The sequence below is a fragment of the Crotalus tigris genome, unplaced genomic scaffold (assembly GCF_016545835.1).
Source record: "Crotalus tigris isolate CLP2741 ecotype Arizona unplaced genomic scaffold, ASM1654583v1 scf7180000024375.2447938, whole genome shotgun sequence".
Classification (NCBI taxonomy): Eukaryota; Metazoa; Chordata; class Lepidosauria; order Squamata; family Viperidae; genus Crotalus; species Crotalus tigris.
Window position 1 is genome coordinate 921,541 of NW_024100545.1, and position 18,767 is coordinate 940,307.

At 36.0% G+C, this 18,767-nt stretch overlaps 1 protein-coding gene across 10 annotated transcripts in view; it reads left to right on the forward strand.

The window, feature by feature from the left end:
• Positions 1–18,767, forward strand: part of CADPS2 (calcium dependent secretion activator 2) — a 387,552-nt gene that overhangs the window by 278,734 nt on the left and 90,051 nt on the right. For all 10 annotated transcript variants that reach the window (XM_039328305.1, XM_039328306.1, XM_039328308.1 and 7 more), the window contains 2 exons: positions 9,616–9,719; positions 13,036–13,192. In XM_039328305.1, coding sequence (XP_039184239.1) covers positions 9,616–9,719; positions 13,036–13,192 — 261 coding nt within the window. The remainder of the gene's footprint in view (positions 1–9,615; positions 9,720–13,035; positions 13,193–18,767) is intronic.

Below are 18,767 nucleotides of genomic sequence, written 5' to 3' on the forward strand. Positions count from 1 at the left end.
CGAACAACCATTTCACAGGGATTGCCAAACAACGCAGTCCGCCATTTTTTCCCCTTTTCCTTAGCTGTGCTACTCCCTTTTATTCTATTGGCTTTTGAAAGCCAATAGAATAGACTCTCTTGAATAGAGTCTAATTCTATTGGCTTTCAAAAGCCAATAGGAATTGTCCAGGCTGTCTCTGCCCTGCTGAGCCCGCCAAAAGTCCCATTCTGCAAACAGTGCTGCAAGTTGTCTGCAGTGAAGGCGAGCTGTCTGGAAGTTTCCACTCCTCCCTGCTGAGCAACTACTAAAAATGTAAATAAAAGAGGGCCAGGGGTGGGAGGTGGGAGGCTGGCGGGCGCAGGGAGGATTGCTGGCACGTGTGGGGCCTGGCAGGTGCCTTACCTCCCTTGCGCTGGGCAGCTGGTGGCCCAGCCGGTGGTCGGCCTGCTCCGTCTTTGCTGCTTGCATGCGCGGCGTTCCCGAGCAGGGAAAGTCCTCAACTTATGACCGGTTGGGTAGTCCTCAACTTACAACCGGTTGGGTAGTCCTTGACTTACGACTGGTTGGGTAGTCCTTGACTTACAAACAGTTGGGGTCACGGCATTAAAAAGGTTGAGAACCACTGATTTAGATGGTTAATCCCTGAGGTGATGCTGATAACATGGCAGGAGAGAAGGATTAAAATTGATAGCTTGGATAAAGCAAGATAATTTTTATGAACAATTAGGAGGGGAAGAAGAAGAGAATAGCAGTAGGGAAGAATTAGAATTAGAATCCAAAAGTCAGGAAGATCAGCAACTAGAGTTAAAAGAAAGAGAGAAGGAGAGAGAAAGTAAGGAGGTAAGAAGACAAAGGAAAGAAAGAGGAATAGGTTCGAGAACAAGACAAACCCAGAAGTAAAATAATGGATGGGAAGATTAGATTAGTATCAATCAACGTTAATGGCCTAAATGCACCAGTTAAAAGAAAACAAATATTAACTAAATTAGTTAAACAAGGTGTAGACATAGTATGTTTACAAGAAGTACATATAAAGAAACTATACAGAAATTATTTGGAATTTCTGAAACTAGGAGAATTATATATATCACTAATGGAACAAAAACAGAGAGTAATAGCAATCTATATCAGAAAAGGAATTAGAGCCAATTTAAAATATCAAGATACAAAGGGAAGGGTATTAATATTAGAATTACAAATGGAATAGAAATCATGGTTATTGGTGACAATCTATGCTCCAAATGAAAACCAAAAAGAATTTTATAAAGATCTGCATGAAAAACTTATTAAAATTGGACAAAGAAATATTTGTATAATAGGAGATTATAACACAATAGTGGATGTAAAAATGGATTATATTAGCAATATGAAAAATAAAAAGAAGCGAAAAACACTACCAAAAACATTTTTTGAAATGGTGCAGGAATTCAATTTATTTGACCCAGGGAGGAAACAGAACCCTATGAAAAAGGAATATACCTTTTTTTCAAATCCACACAAATCGTGGTCTAGGTTAGACATGGAATGGATGAGCGGGGAAATAGGACAAGAAGTGGAGACAATAGAAATAATGCCAAACATATGGGTAGATCATAACCCCCTGAAAATAGTGTGGACAGGTCAGAAAAAAATAAAGAGAAAGTGGACACTTAATACCCAAATTTTAAAGGAAAGAGAATTTATAGCAAGGATTAAAAAAGAGATGGAATTATTTTTTAAAGAGAACACTAAACAACAAACATCACTACAAATTATATGGGATACCGCCAAAGCATATCTCAGGGGTATAGCAATAGCATATACAACTAGGAAAAATAAGGTGAAAAGGAAGACACAAAATATACTTCTAGAAAAGATTAAAAAATTAGAATCCAAATTACAGTGGGAGCCACAAGATGAAATGATTAAAGAGGAAATGACTCTGGCCAAACGTAAATTAAATATAGTAGAACAAGAGGAATTGGTAAGAGAACTGAAAATAACTAAACAAATTTTTTTCGAACATGCAAACAAACCTGGGAGGTGGCTTGCCTATAAATTAAAAAAAGAAAAGGAAAAAAGATTTATTCAGGAACTACAGGACAAAAATGGAGAGGTGCAATATAAAATAGAAGAAAAGAAAAAAATAATTCAGAAATACTTTGAACCTCTATATAAAAAAGAGGAAACAGAGGAGGAGAATATAAAACAATATTTAAAGGCCCATGGTCTTCTGGAATTAAAAGAAGGACAAAGAATTATTAAATAAAAAAATAACAGCAATGGAACTAAGAATGGCAGTACAAAAGCAAATAAATAAATAAATAAATAAATAAAGCTCCGGGGCCAGATGGTCTACCTGGGGAAGTATATAAGACTTTGTAGGAAGATCTGGAAATGATACTATTAGAGAAATATAATGATGTATTGGAGAAAGCTAAATTACCAGACTCATGGACAGAAGCCAACATAACTCTTATTCCAAAAGAAGATACAGATCCCAAACAAATAAAAAATTATAGACCAGTCTCGCTGTTGAATTCAGACTATAAAATTTTTACTACAATAATGGCGGAACGACTAAAAATAATACTAAATCAAATAATAATTTCGGATCAAAACGGTTTTCTACCCAATAGACAAATTAGGAACAATACAAGAATTGTACTAAATGTTTTGGAATACTACGAAGCACACCCCGAAAAACAGGCTGCATTAGTATTTTTAGATGCTCAGAAGGCATTCGACAACCTTAATTGGCAATTTATGTTCCAACAGTTAGAAAATATGAAATTTGGTGAAAAGTTTGAACAAATGATAAAGTCAATATATAGAATACAAAAGGCCAGAGTAATAATTAATGGGGAAAACACAGAGAAGATTGAAATTAGCAAAGGAATAAGACAGGGATGTCCAATGTCATTTCTACTTTTTATTCTAACGTTAGAAGTACTACTAACTCAAATAAGAAACAACAAAGAGATAAAAGGATTAAGGATTAAAACAGAAGAATACAAGATACAGGCATTTGCAGATGATTTGGTGTTCTTTATAGAGGAACCGTTAGAAAGAGGTAATATTTTATTGAATGAAATCAAAAAATATGGAATGGTGGTGGGACTAAAAATAAACAAAGAAAAGACTAAAATATTAGTTAAAAATTTAACTGAAAAACCAAAAAGGGGATTAGAAGAAAATTTGGGGTTGCAAATTGCAAAAAAGATAAAATATTTAGGAATTTGGCTCACCACAAGATGTTCCTCAATAAAAGAAGATAATTATAAAAAATTGATACTACAAGTACAAAAAGATTTAGAGATTTGGGGGAAATTACAATTATCATTGTTAGGAAGGATTTCGGCGATTAAAATGAATGTTTTACCAATTGTTATACCTCTTTCAAACAGCTCCAATAAAATTGGAGAATTTTTTTTTGATGAATTAAATAGAATGATTAATAAATTTATATGGCTAGGTAAAAAAGCACGAATAAATGTTAAAGCGTCACAGGATAGTAGAAGTAGAGGTGGCCTTGGACTCCCAAAATGGGAAATTTACTATCAAGCATTGGGATTGCTTTGGATCAGTGACTGGATAAACCTAGAAAACAAAAGGGTCTTAACAATTGAAGGTCATGATTTACAGGCTGGATGGCATGCTTTTCTATGGGGAAAAGATAAGAAAACACATACATATTTTCTCCGACATCAGATAAGGGATGCATTAATTTGGATATGGGAAAAAGTAAAAAAAAAATACTATACGAAAATCCCAATTTGGATCTCACCAATGGAGGCAATGATTCATCCAAACACATTAGATAAAACAAAGATGATAAGGTACAAAGAATTATTAGACAACCAAGGGAAGCTAAGATCAAGAGATGAATTAAAAGAACAGGGAATGACTATTGATTGGTGGCCATATACACAGATAAAATCAAAATACAATAAGGATATGGATGAGTATGGGATATGTCGGACATTACAACAATTGGATAAAATATTGACAAATAAGGGAGAAAAATTCTTAACAAAAACCTATAAACTCCGATTAGAAATTGAATTGGAAGAAGAAATAGTAAAGGGCCTGATGATAGCATGGGCCTGAAACATAGGTAGAAATATAAGATTAGAGGAATGGGAAAGAACATGGAATATAAATTACAAATTAACGTTGTCAACTGCATACAAGGAAAACCAATACAAAATGTTCTACAGATGGCATTTAGCACCGGTGACATTGGCTAAAATATACAAAAATATGAATCCGGATTGTTGGAAATGTAAAAACAAAGAAGGAACATTTTATCATATGTGGTGGCAATGCCCCAAAGCAAAGACCTATTGGGAGCAGATAAGAAGATGGTTACAGGAAATAACAAAACAACAAATTGAACTCAAACCTGAAATATTCTTTATTAGGCATAATTAACCCAAAAATCGAGAAACGACTCCAATATATCATTATACATATTATAACTGCAGCACGCATTGCATATGCGCAATGTTGGAAAAGGGAGAACATACCAACAAATGCAATGATTGTATGTAAGATATTAGACTGTGCTGAGATGAACAAACTTTCCTTAGAAATAAAAGACAAAGAAGCTACAGAATTTTACGAGATATGGGACATGTATTATAACTGGCTAGAATTGCGGAATAAAAATGTATGAGAAGTAATGTAAATAAATGTAAATAAACTTAAGAGATATAGGACATAATATTGTTAAGGGAAAAGAAAAAACGTATTTTGTATTATGTTTGTAAAGAAAAAAAAGGAAAAATATTTTTTTTAAAAAAAAGAAATACACAATTTAACCAAGCGCGCATAAATATACAGGATTGTATCCTTAAAGAATTGTCAGAGAACTCTTGTTATTAACAAGGCAAGGTATTAAGGCTGATAATAGATTGTGCATAAATATATACCTGTTATATTCTTGGACAATGAAAAAGAATATAGAAAGATCTAAATCAGTTTACTTTTAAGGACTGAAGTAGACCTCTTGAAATCTCAGCAGCTGGATTTTTTCTTTAAAGACACTTTCTTAATAATATAACTTATTAAACACTTATTCAATTCTTTTATGTTTTCTGGTTACATATAATAACCATGTTTTATATATTACATGTAGTGAAATTCTTATATTTCTCAAGCAACTATAAATTCTATCCCGGACTCACCAATCAATGATATCTAGATGTATTGGACTAAAACTCCAGAAATATAATATGTGGGGAATTCAGGAAAGGTGAGTCAATCCAGTGTCAGTTTACAAAGTAAATCAAAATAGTTACATACAAAGAATATATGTATTTCTAAAGCATATTCTTTGTATGTAACTATATCTAATATATACTTTGCAGAGTAACCATGATAAGCCCAGTTAAGATGAAAAGGCAAAATGCAATTGCATTTAAAACTTTCCCCCACCCAGAACTTACCTACCAAGTTGAGAAATGTATTTATTTGCTTATTTATTTATCAATTTTGTAGGGGAATATATTAGTACACTTTTTTCAGTTGTTCCCTACTGATTGGACATTACATTTGCTTATGCATATATTATGATTTTGTTTCAGATATGAATTAACTACAATTAATACTTTAGGAAATGGATAATTTGTTCATTTTAAGTTATTTTTTGTTTATTTTAGAAGCCATAGATTTTTGCTGTTGTTGCTATTTTCAGATCTGCTTGAAAACTAATTAAAAAATAAAAGCATCATGGTTTCTTTCAATTTAAACAATTTTGTAAGAATATTTTCTAGACAGCATGATTTTTGAAAGTGGTTTTCTCCTAAGTTGGCATATTTATCTGTACTTTTTTCTAATTGACACAATTTTATATGCATTTTTATTTATATTTGTATGCATTTTATAAACTACACATTGTGTTACAAGATTATGAAAAATAGAGATAAGTAAACAAGTGAATGTTTTTCCAGAAGAATCACATAAGATTCAGTTATTTTAAAAAAACAAACTAGCTGAAGAATTTCTTCATTTCTAGGAATCAGATGAGCCAAATTTCAGTTTTTCAGCTGTTCACAGGAATCTGCCATTGTCCATAGTGCCACACTGTGATCCATTAATAAAAATATAATAAGAGGGATTGGAAAAATCATATGCTAAGTTGATTGATGTGTGTCAAGTGAAGAATATTTTGGATGTCTCAATATGTGTCTACTCACATATGCCTCTTATAGTAGGTTCTTTTCAATGTCTTGCTCCACTAATATGTACATACAATGCCTGACATAATGGGTTTTTTTTTTTTCATTTTTGTGTGTGGACTCTTGGTGCTGCTGCAGAGTACTGTAAATGACAAGAGTCTCAGCAAAGAGGAAGGTTGCCTTGGTGATGTTCCTGAGGTTAAGGTCACTTTCCATTTTCAAAGACAGCCAAGGTGGTGATGTGATAGATTTGAGTGATATTTGTGGGAGTGGTGAAAAGGGAGCTGCTGACAGGGTTGCGCTCCTAGTTCTTCTCCCCAGAAAAGATTTTTTTTGTTCTTTTCAAAACATCTTGATCCTAGTGAAAATTAAATTACAAGCTTAGACTCTGTTTACTTTTAATCATATAGGAACATGACCTATATTTTTTCTACTTTTCTATTTCCCTCTAGTACTATATATTAATTTCCTTGGAAATAAACAGCTCAAGCAAGAAAATCTTGTATAGGTTTCTATAATGAGTTGAATAAATAGATGTTATTAGAATCTCCATGAATGGGATCACCTGAAACAGAAACTGATACCATTTACAGCAGGGGTGTTAAACTGCCGGCCCGTGGGCTGGACGCGTCATGAGGAAACTGTGCCCACCCTATTTCCGGCAACGGGGGGAAAAATTCCAATACGTCACACACATCATGTGACGTTGCGAGTTTGACATGTCTGATTTACAGAATACTTGGTGAATTCCATAGAATGTCTCCAAACTCTTAACAACCTGCTTATACTTTAATTGCTTGATGAATCTTGCTTTGCTTAAGCAATTTTTAAGTAATTAAAAAAACACAGAACCAAATGTATTTGAAAAAAATAAGGGCACAAAAGCATTGTTTAACAAAATAGGAGCTATTTGTGCAAGTGGTGGGAAGCCACCTCTATTTGTGTAAAACTCTTGACATATGTTCATTTCATTGAAATCACCAAGGGCAAAACCAATTAGTTGTCCATTCAAAATATCTTTATTGGGCTCTTTCACATTTGAGCAAAAGGTTTTCCTGTATTAATGTTCAAACCCTGGAAGCTTTAAATGTTTGTGTGAGCACTAATTTTCTTTGAGTATGATACTTACCACTATCAATTTTATGATACCAAAAAACCAACTTCCTTGATGGTAAGCATATGGGGCATTTTTGCTCTTCTGTAGAGTTTTTTATATCTCATATCTGCAATACTACAGATAAATTTACATTAGTTAGCCTTTAATGAAAATACTTTTGAAAATGAAAAATTGTATTGATTATTTGCATGAAAAAAGACTTAACCTCCAGCCAAATTTAAAATATTTCTGTACCAACCATGAGACAAGAAACATCAAAAATTCACTATATGGTAAAGGTCAAATACTACGATAACGGATCAGAGTTTTAATCTTTAGTGTAGGTTTCTCCAGCCGAATGTCTGCCACGTATATTGGATTACAGTTTTCATAATCTCCATCCAGTTGGTGGGTGCAACTATGGAGGTATATGTCAGAACTTCTGCAAAACGCCAGGTTTTGGGCGGGGGAATTTAGGTATGGACATGTTTTTAGACCCTAAGGACTGCACTATGCTTTCAGCTAAAGAAAGGGGAGAAGACCATTGTAGATGGGAAAGTGACACACAATGACTGGGGATGGAAAGGGAATGAATTAGAGTTGCCAGGGATTCTTGAGAGGGGCTTGTGCGGAATTTAGTGGAGACTTACAAGCAGATATCTACTGAAGAAGCTGGGTAGCTTCAGCTGTGGTTTAATTAGATGTTCTTGCGAAAAGAGGCATGTCTCTAGTTCTTGCTATTTTTAGGTATGAGATAATGGGAGAAGTCATTAGTTCTTAGTAAGAGCACGACCTAAATAATATGAAACAAAGGATCTTGAAAGATTAACCAGAATATGTGCCTCTTATATTACATGTATATGCAGAGTTATAAATCAACTATTTGCACATATCCCATAGACTACGAATAATCCTCATTTGATGACCATAAATGGGACCAACAACTTGATCATTAAGTGACGTGGTCACTAAGTAAACTCACTGTGCTTATAATTTTACTTCACTTTCTTTTGCCGTACAGGCCTACAAAGGTCATAAATGCAAGGATTGGTAATAAAGATACTTTTTTCATCATTGCCATAACTGTGAACTAAGTGAGGATTACCATATATACATTGCATGCAGTATGTGAAAATGTCTTCAGTTTGGAAGCATTCAAGTAGTCTTTGACTTATGACCATAATTGAGCCCTGAATTATGGTTATCAGTCATGCTGGATGTTAAGTGGTTGTAACCATGCTCAATTTTATGGCCTTTTTGGTGGTCATTAAGCAAATGGGACAGTCATAAAACAAATGCTATGGCCATTAAACAAACGTATTGTCTGCAATGGGCATTTCTAGGTTCCAGGTCATGTGATCATGGGTCACTGCAAACAACTGTAAATATGGGCTGGTTGCTGAGTGTCCAAAAGGTAATCACATGACTATGTGGGGGATGGCTGTTGAAACTTCAAATCCAGGTCATAAGTACCTTTTTAGAGGTCCATTATAACTGAACAGTCATTGAGCAATCAGTCATATATCAAGGACTATGTGTATACAAATAACAATTAAACAAAACTAAATATAATTTATTTTAAGCATAATTTTCCTTCTGTACTTCCTCAACATTACTGTTTTTCCTTGCTTTTGGGGTGGGGATAAACTTTCTTGTATCTGCTTATGAACATACAAATATAGATATATAGATAGATACAATTATCTTAGATATAGATAGATGATATAAATATAGATTATAGATATAGATAAGATATAGATATGTTTATCCTATTTTATGTCTTTAAAGCTGTGGATATTTTCCATTTTGCAGAAAATGGTAGACCATTTTTCCTCCTTTTTAAATATTTTGGTGGTGGAACCTATATTTTCAACTATGGTCTCATTGTGATGTATCTTAGAAAAGGATCAGCAGTCCTGGTCACTGTTTAACATTAGTCTTACTTTTACATGGCACATAACTGGAATTCAACTGTCTGAAAAGCAAGAATTTTGCATACTGAGCACAATTATACTTCCAGTATAAATAATGTTGCAGCCATTGTATGATGAAGAAATAAACAAACCAGTAGCTTCTACTTTCTTTGCAGAGATGACCTTGGAAAAGATTAGAATTTACTTATTCCAGAAGTTGAACATCTGATGTGCCAGTGCAGTTTCAACTGCTAGTTAAATTGGAAAGTGCTTCTGGTGCCCTCTCATTTCATGGCAGATTAAATATTTTATGTATTTCTACAATTTGCATTAAAAGCATCCCTGAAGTGTTAGATGATGTCAATCTCTTGAAATGGTTTAGTTGTGTGTCATCTGGAATGTTTCCCATGCCAGCCTTTCCTACTTACAATCATTCTGGTTTGTGTGTTCCTTTTCACTACAGAGACGCTGAACTTGGCATCTCCTTCTGTAAAGCTGGAAGAGGTTATTCATTTAGCAGAGCTCTGCATTGAAGTCCTGCAGCAGAATGAAGAACATCATTCAGAGGTGAGGATAACTGTATTAGCTGCACAATAATGCTTTAATAACTACCCTGCACTGCCTCGGTGTGAAGCAGTTCTGTCAAAAAACATTACAGAAAGAACTTCTAATATATGTTAAAAGCAATTTACATTTGCAGCGTTCTCAGAGTTGTGAAGGGCTTGAAAAATCAAGTGAAATAAAGCCCTGCTCCATTTTTATTTTATTTTATTTTTGTTTCAGGTTTGAATAGTTAAAAAAGAAAAAAGACATAAATGCTGGGGGGGGGGGATATAAGAGCAAAGAAGAGATGGTGCTAGCCATTATCTCACAAATAATTCTCCAGATTCTCATCTAAATAAAAATAAGCACCATACAGCAATAAAAATAGAAATGCTTTCTGTTTTAATGTAGATACACGGATTAAATAAGAGGGCCATGTTTCGTACGCTTTCCTCTTAGTTTGGCTATTATTATTTTTTCTTTTTAAGAAGGATAACAATAACAACAACAACAATAATACTGCTACAGTCCACATGAAAGTTTTGGGGAGCCCTATTAGTGAAGTCATCTGAACAAGTCTTCTATTCAGCGACAAACCTTTGTTATTTGGGGAGGACAGAAGCTGAAGCCAATTCCCAAATCTCCACAGTTGAACACAGGGGTTTTGTATTAATAAAAAAGTTTTTTTATTAAATACAGTGAACAAATAAAGTTTATAGAATTGCATTAATATTCATACTGACATTTTAAAAGTTTGATGAACTAGCCTTATTGAAGCATAAATCTACTGGAAATTCATATTTTAACATAAAAACTGTTATATATATTTTTTTCTTCAGCGGAGATACACAAAGTAGTAACTAAGATGTAATGTCTATAAATATGATCATTCAAAACATCTGCTTTTATCTCACACTGTCAGTTCTAGATTTTAGCTTACATCTGTCATGTGTGAACTTGTTATGGATATTTTATTTTATCCTGAAGAAACAGCTGCTTCAAAGATTTGAAATTAATTCCCAAGAGGCACTCTACAATGGTATTGCCATTGTAAATACTTAATAATGCTTATATGTGAATTTCTCTTTTGAAAATATATATTTAAATTAAAATTACTAGAAATTGCAGTAATTATGATTGAAAAAGTACATTCTTAATATTTAGTTTTAAAAGTACATTCTTAATATTTAGTTTAGTTTGTCCATTATATACTTTTCCTTCTGCAAAATAGAAATGTAACTAGAGACATAGTAGCTGACAGTTTATTTCTAACACATTTAAATGCATCAGTAGAATGCTGATTTTTTAAGTATATAGTATATTGTGCCTCAGTTCAAACATTATATACTTGAGAGTAAGCATATATCTAAAAATTGTATAATGATACAAAAATGGAGACAAAGGACGTGCATCTTGCTAAGTTCAAAACATTTTTAACTTTTTTTTTCTCCTGTTCCACAACATTTCCAAAATTATGGATTACCCCAGGGAAAAGAGGTATGTTATTCATCCCAATCAAAACTGACATTTTGATCATGATTCCATGCATTGTTAAACCATTTTGAATGTATGGCATCAATTATTTTCTCTGATGGCATTCACTTTATTTATTTGTGGCATTAATTATTTCATCTGTATTATCTTTTATCTTTTTAAAATTATACCTGGTCCAACAGAAAGCTGATTAAAAGTAGATATCAGACAGATTTAACTTAAAGAGTTTCTTCTACCAGCTTTGAACAAGTACAAGTGGAATAATTTTCATCTAACTCATAAAGTTATACATTCGAGACTATAAAATACGTGTGACAAATAGAGAACTTTTCCGGGTCAATGTCAACCAAATAGGTATCCTCTGGCTCATACAGAATACCAATGTTTTGCTGGCATCTTCTAATATGGCTGCAGTTCATGCATCTACTCAACAATATGGACACAAACATCCAAAAATTATCTGGCGAGCTCTTTTACTCTGAAATATTAGTCCTATTGCAAGTTCTTTGAGGACAGGATAGAAAAAGAAGATAAAAGCCTATGCAGTTCAGTCTTGGACAGAACATCACTAATTGAGCCACTGCTGAATATTGCAATGTTATAATTCAGTAGTACAGGAAACATATGTTGCTTTATTGTATAATATAAATTAGAAATAATAGTCATGTAATATAACAAATAAGACTTTCAACTCATACAATATTTTTTTCTTCTTCCACTTGGAATCTGTGTGATTAATCAGTAACTGAATTCATTTTTCCTGTTGTTTTATATTATTTTTGACAGAACCATGCTCTCTGTGATATTAATCTTTCTTCATGACTTTACTCCCAGGCACCAGTAGATCAGGGTATGATTAAGAGACTCAGGAAATTTCTACTTTTGCTATTGAATGTGATTTATTGGAATTTGCCATGCATTACTTTTTTCAACTTATTTTCATTTTAATATTATTTTATCTTTGCTAGTTGGAAGGAAATTCTGATCTCTGAGTTTCACAGGGTTATAATTATTAATTACAATAAGTTGTTTTTTCCCATTACCTTTTGAAAGAACTAGACAATGATCAAAAACTGGTCTCAATCTCAGGATTAGCAATCAACACGATTATCCTTTTATATGCAGTTATTCTCTTCATATAAAAAAAAACTATCAGAACATAAAAAGTACTGAAGATATCTTAATGCTTTGGGGTTTTTTCCCACTTATGAAGATTTTTACGTATTTCAATTTAACAGAGATACCACAGAGTTTTTTTACAAAAGCAAGTACAAATTTATATAAAGTTGATTCATGTATGCAGGAAGTTAAAAACCCAATTTAATATTAAATTGTTAAAAAAACATTGAGCTGTTTTCTTCAATCATAGCATTTAGATAGTATTAGTTGTTAATGTAACTATCCAATTGTATGTCTGATATATTTAGAGACACTTTTAGGCTTGCAATTTTAAAGAGAAATGTTTACTTTATATGTTAGATGGTGAATGTCCTTTTTTCATCTGAAATCATTTTGAAGACAGAGTCTTCATGCTTTTTCTCATAGGATGCCATATCTCTTACACTGGCTTTAATATTTATAAGTACATCTACAGTAACATGAAAGACCAGATTCCCAGATATCAGGGGAAAATAATCAGGTCCCTAGATTATCTGTCAATCAAATTATTTAACACTCTCACTGAAGTATTATATACACATGCAAATTACATTGGATGCAAAATTCAACTTTACTTAATGAAGAATTTCAATTGTTTTTAAAAATGTATACCACATTCCATAATTTCATAGATGTACCATTTTTATGCCTTCTTTCATCATGTCTTTTTTTTTAATTGATGATGCAGGCCTTTGCGTGGTGGCCAGATCTGTTGGCTGAACATGGGGAGAAGTTTTGGTCACTTTTTACTGTTGACATGGATTCTGCGCTGGAGACACAGCCACAGGATAGCTGGGATAGCTTTCCTCTTTTCCAGTTACTCAATAACTTCCTGAGAAATGACTGTAAGTTTGGTATTTGGTTATTGCTATAGTTGCAGTTACTTTCAATTTTTAAATCTTTTAAGATTTAAGAAAGTTGAGGGTAGCTTAGAGTCTTTAGCTTCATTTATTTAACCTTGTGCTTTTTCTAGATTTGTTAACGATGCAATCCTAAGCACAGGGAAGTAAATCCTGCTGTGTTCAGTGGGATTTATTTCAGAATAAACATACAAGACCTTGAGCAACAAGGCAAATATTAATAGATTTTAGATGAAGGTTGAAATTCTTTTGCTTTACATTGCAGGTAGCACATGGCTTCTTTGTAGACAGGGAAACAGATTGGCATTAGCAACTTTCTTGTAATCCCAAGAAATACAGTAGAGATCCTTGCTCACATTTCATCTCCACCAAAGAGCATTTAAACTACAATTAGAACTATTTTTCCTCTAGACATTTAACATTGAACAATCCAAAGAAATATAAGAGACGTTCTTGTTGTTTCATAAAAAGCTTTTGAGTTTTATTTCTCTCTCAAATTTATTTTTGTAGCTTCTCAAATATATTTCTAAATGTTTACATGGATCCAGATATAATGCATCATACATGCAACTGTTTGTTTCTTACTGACTGCAGGCAAGAATCTGTGATTACAGCTGACAGTGACTTTAGTTTAAGTGAGTTTACAATGTAAACAATTGTAACAAAAAAAAACTTACCTGTACATGATTTTTTTTTATGATGAGAAGCAGAAATTTTTAAGGTGAGAAGTCCTTTAAACTTAGAAGGCTCTAATAATCAGTGTTTCCCATGATACCCAAACTATAAAGCTATAAGATGTTCTCTGAGCCTGGTTTTTTTCTTGCAGACATTTCATTACCAAAACTAAGTAACATCATCAATGCTGGGAGGAAGTGGAGTTTGCTCTTGTTTTATATTCTAATGTAGACATGTCAAACATAAAATAAGGCCCACGAGCCGGATGCGGTCCGGGGAGGGGCCAGATTTGGCCCCCCGGGGCTGTCCCAGAAATGGCAAGGGGCCGGCCCCAGCTGCCCCAGCCCTGGCCCACTGCAACCCAGCTGGGCCTCAGGAGCTGGTGGTGTGCAGCAGCAGCTCCTCCCCTCCCAGCTTAACCCTGTCATGCCCAGCCATACCCCACTTTGCTGGACTTCTCCTCATGTGGCTCTGCTTTGCCAGGCCAGAAAGGGTGAGAAGGAAAAGAAAGCAGGAAGGATTACTATGTATGTCTGTGTGTGTGTGTGTGTGTGTGTGTGTGTGAGGAAGAGAGACAGAGATATGGAGAGAGAGAGAGAGACAGACAGACAGACAGACAGACAGGAGTGGAAGAGGAGGAAGCGGAGGAAGCTAAGGTGTTACAAAAAAGGAGAGCTTCCCCCATTCTTCCACCCTTTCTCTTTTTTTCCTCCATTCCATTCAGGTGCAGCTGAGGAAAAGGAGGAGGAGAAAACGGGAAGTGTGTGTGTGTGTGTGAGAGAGAGAGAGAGAGAGAGAGAGAGAGAGAGAGAGAGTGAGAGAGAGAGAGGAAGGAGGGGAACAGGAGGAGGAAGCCGAAATTTTATAAAAAAAGAGAGCTTCCACCTTTTTCCCCCTCCTTCTCTTTTTTATTAACGTGTGTGTGTGTGTGTGTGTGTGTGTGTGTGTGTGTGTGAGAGAGAGAGAGAGAGAGAGAGAGAGAGAGAGAGAGAGAGAGAGAGCCAGCAGGAAGTTGCAGAGTAAGCAAACTTACAAAAAGGGGATCTCTCTCTCTGTCTCTCACACACATACACACATACACGGGAAGGTGGTGTGCAGTCAGGTGAGAGAGCAAACTTGCAGAATAACTTTGTGATCTATTCTTGCCTCCTCCCCTCCCTAAAATCCAGGCAATAATAAAACTCTTTGGATTGAATGGGAAGTTAGGAATTGGTGTGAGTTGAAATTAAAAGGCCGAGTCAACTCCCCCCCCCCCAATTATTTTGTCAGAGACAAAAATACTTCCCTTCATCTGCTCTTTTATAATTTAATCCAGCCTTACCCAAATTAATATATTTTGGGTGTCATGAACCACAGTTCCCATCATCCTATGACTATTCTGGCTAGAAATGCAATGCCTTATTTTCTCTGCAGTATGCGCCTAGGAGGCAGTAGGTCTGTGGGATTTAGATGTATTTAAACATTTGCTTCTTCTGCCTAATTTATTAAATCAACATCTAATTTGAAATTAAAAGTTTCTGAGAAATCCAGGGTGATTTACAAGAAAACTCTCAAAGATAGTTATTTTAAAGCATCACTAGCACTGATTAAAACAATATTAAAAGTGTGTATTTTAAGAAAGAAAAATAGTAGTAGTAATTTACTTAGTGCTGTTTGACCATAAAATGTGTTGTTGTTCTACGTATGCCTGGCTCAACAGTGTGTTTGGAGTTGTCTCTAAACAGGTGAGGGTTGCACTATTCATATTTTCCTTGGGAGAAAGTTCTATAATCGGGGTGCTGTCTCTGAGAAGGCTGTGCTTGTGGCCACTGTTCTATAAACCAAATCCGGGGAACCCTCTGGTCTAAATGGATAGTAAACATAGATGATTAGGGGGCCGGAGGCTAAAACATATGACAAATGTTTGTGGGAATTGGGTATGTCTAGCTTAGTGAAAAGGACTAGGGGTGGTGACATGATAACAGTGTTCCAATATTTGATGAGCTGCCACAGAGAAGAAGGGGTCAACCTATTTTCCAAAGCATCAGAAGGCAAATAATAGATGGAAAATAATCAAGAAGAAAACCAGCCTAAAACTAAGGACTTGTGAAAACAACCAACCAGTGAAAAGGCTTGCCTTCAGAAGTTGTGGATGCTCCATCACTGGAGGCTTTTAGTAGAGATTGGATATTCCATTGTCTGGAATGATATAGGTCCCCTGCTTGAACAGGAGCTTGGACTAAAGACCTCAAAAGTCTCTTCCAACTCTTATTCTTTGAGAGAAGTGCTGCCAATCTCTACCCCTCTCCTCGTCCCTTCCTGGGCACAGAGAGAAGGAGGGGAGGAAGGAGGGGAGGGAAACAGGAAGAAAGTAAGGGAAGGAAGGAGATGGGAATGAAAAGGAGGGAGGCAGGGAAGAAGGGGAGGGAGGAAGGAAGGAAGGAAAGAAGGAAAGAAAGAGAAGAAAGGAACAAAAGGAAGAAAGAAAGGAGGGAGGGAGGAAGGAAGGAAGGAAGGAAGCAAGCCCTGTTGCCCTTTTGCCTTCCGCTGGTGGTCTCCCATCCTATTGCTGAGCATGCTTTGGTTACAAAGCCAGGTTTCCTTGCATGGAGAGGGAGTGGGCCTCCCTCTGATCCATGCACTTTGCACCCACCATGAACAACCTGGCCAAGGAGAGTGAGCCCAGCAGCAGCAGCATTGAGGAGGAGGTAAGTGCAGCTGGGCGCCCCCTCAGGGAAGTGCAGCTAGGCTAGGCAGGGTTGTGGGGTCCTGATGCTGTGGAAGCTCAAGGGCTGGGCCGGGCGCTTGACCTGCGCTGCCCAGGGCTCTGGGCAGTCCATGCCACTGTCCAGGGGCCCCATGCACAGCCTGAGGCTCAGTGAGGCTTCTCCAGTGGACCATGTCCCACCCATCCTTCTCCATCCTCAGATGCGCCCCATTCCTGCCCAGGCCCGCACAGGTGCCCCTGAGGTGAGTGACATGGAGCTGGCCACACCTACCCAGTGGGCCACGCCCATGCCAGTCACATCCACCTGGCCCCCCAATGGCAACCACGATGCTGATGCGGCCCTCAATGAAATTGAGTTTGATACCCCTGTTCTAATGGCTTGCCCTGTCAGTGTTGATGAGAGTGGTCTAGATCAGGGGTCCCCAACCGCCGGTCTGTGGACCAGTACCAGGCTGCGGCATGCCAGCAACCAGGCCATACAAACAAACAAAGCCCCATCCACAAGATGCAGGCAACACACAAAACCACATGCCCTCTGGTCCATGGAAAAACCTCTCTCCACAGAACCGGTCCCAGGCGCCCCAAAAGTTGGGGACCTCTGGTCTAGATAGTTATTTGGTTGGGCTGTTTAAAGTTAGCTAGTTTGGCAGTTCTTTGATTGAGGTATTCCTTGCTACTTGATTGTTAGTCTAATGTCAATCTTGGGGTTAATCTCTGCTAATCTGGGTGTTGATTGCTTGTGATGAGGTATTTTGGTCTTTTTGTTTCCTTTTTGGCTTGTTGATTGTCTTTTTTGAATGATATGTAGATGTTGTTTATGTCTATGTGCCTGTTGATGGCCAATTTGTCAGGCTTCCAGAAATTCTCTAGCATTTTTGGACTTGGTTTGGTCTAGGATATTCACATTTTCCTAGTTGAAATTATTGTTAAGTCTGTCCATGTATTGTGAAATTAAGGAGTTTTCATCGTGTATTCTGACTGCTACTAAATATTCATGGATGCTCTCTGCTAGTCATTTCTATTACAAAACTATGTTTCCAAGCTCAGAATAACCCAGATTTATAATTATGGTTACATGATGATTTATGATGTTTACATTCTGAACCTGGCAACCATCATTTTCCAAAAGGTGAAATGGGAGAGTCTGCTCAACTAGGGCTTTCAACATCCACTGCGAGCACAAAAAGAAGAGGGGAATTGGCTACATATGTAGCAAAGGACACTCTGCATATCATAACTTAAATTATAATATGGTTTTCCTAGTTTATTAATGAGAAATATTTTTGCAGAAAATTTTGCATTTGGTCATACAATCATATCCTTAGAACCATGAATCATTGTAGAAATTGCTCAGCTCGAAAGCAGAAATGGGGACAGGATTGGTATGGTGGGGAAGGAGTATATTTTTAAATGTTTAATAAATGTAGCAGCTGCTACAAGAGATAGCTGCAAGATTGGGTGCAACTTTGCAGTCTAAGCTTTGGCCTTTTTGTACATGTGTCAGTCTTTCTAAAGCATAGATCACAATGCTACATCCGCCATTTTGTGAATTTTTTGACACAGCCATACACACCCAGGATACACCTAAAAAATACCCATGAGTTTTTGTATGTGTGTGTGTGTGTGTGTGTGTGTGTGAGTGAGTGAGAGAGAGAGAGAGAGAGAGAGAGAGAGAGAGAGAGAGAGAGAGAGAGAGAGAGAGAGAGAAGAATGTTTATGTGTGTGTGGAGAGAGAGAGAGAGAGAGAGAGAGAGAGAGAGAAGCATGTTTATGTGTGTGTTGTGAAGACTTGGTCTCCATTCCCCCTAAATATTCCAAATTCTTTACTAGCATTTCCTATCTTGTATTGGTCTTACACCCACCGCCATGCTTCCTAGTTCCCTCCAGATAGTTCTTTAGAAAAAAACATTATTACTGAACCTTACAGTAACCGAATTTGATTACTTCACCTACTGTATCATCAGTGCCAATTCAGAAACTGTAAACCTTTATATTCCATAGTCTTCCTGTTCTTTCATATCACAGCTGCTTTGCCATCTTAAGTCAATATTACTTAGTTTCTCACTTAGGCCAACAAGTAATACTATCAAACAGAAACATTAAAAAGGGATCTATTTTTTTTAAAAGTAGACAATAATGTAAAGTCTTGAATTTAAACTTTTTCTCCCCTTATGTCAG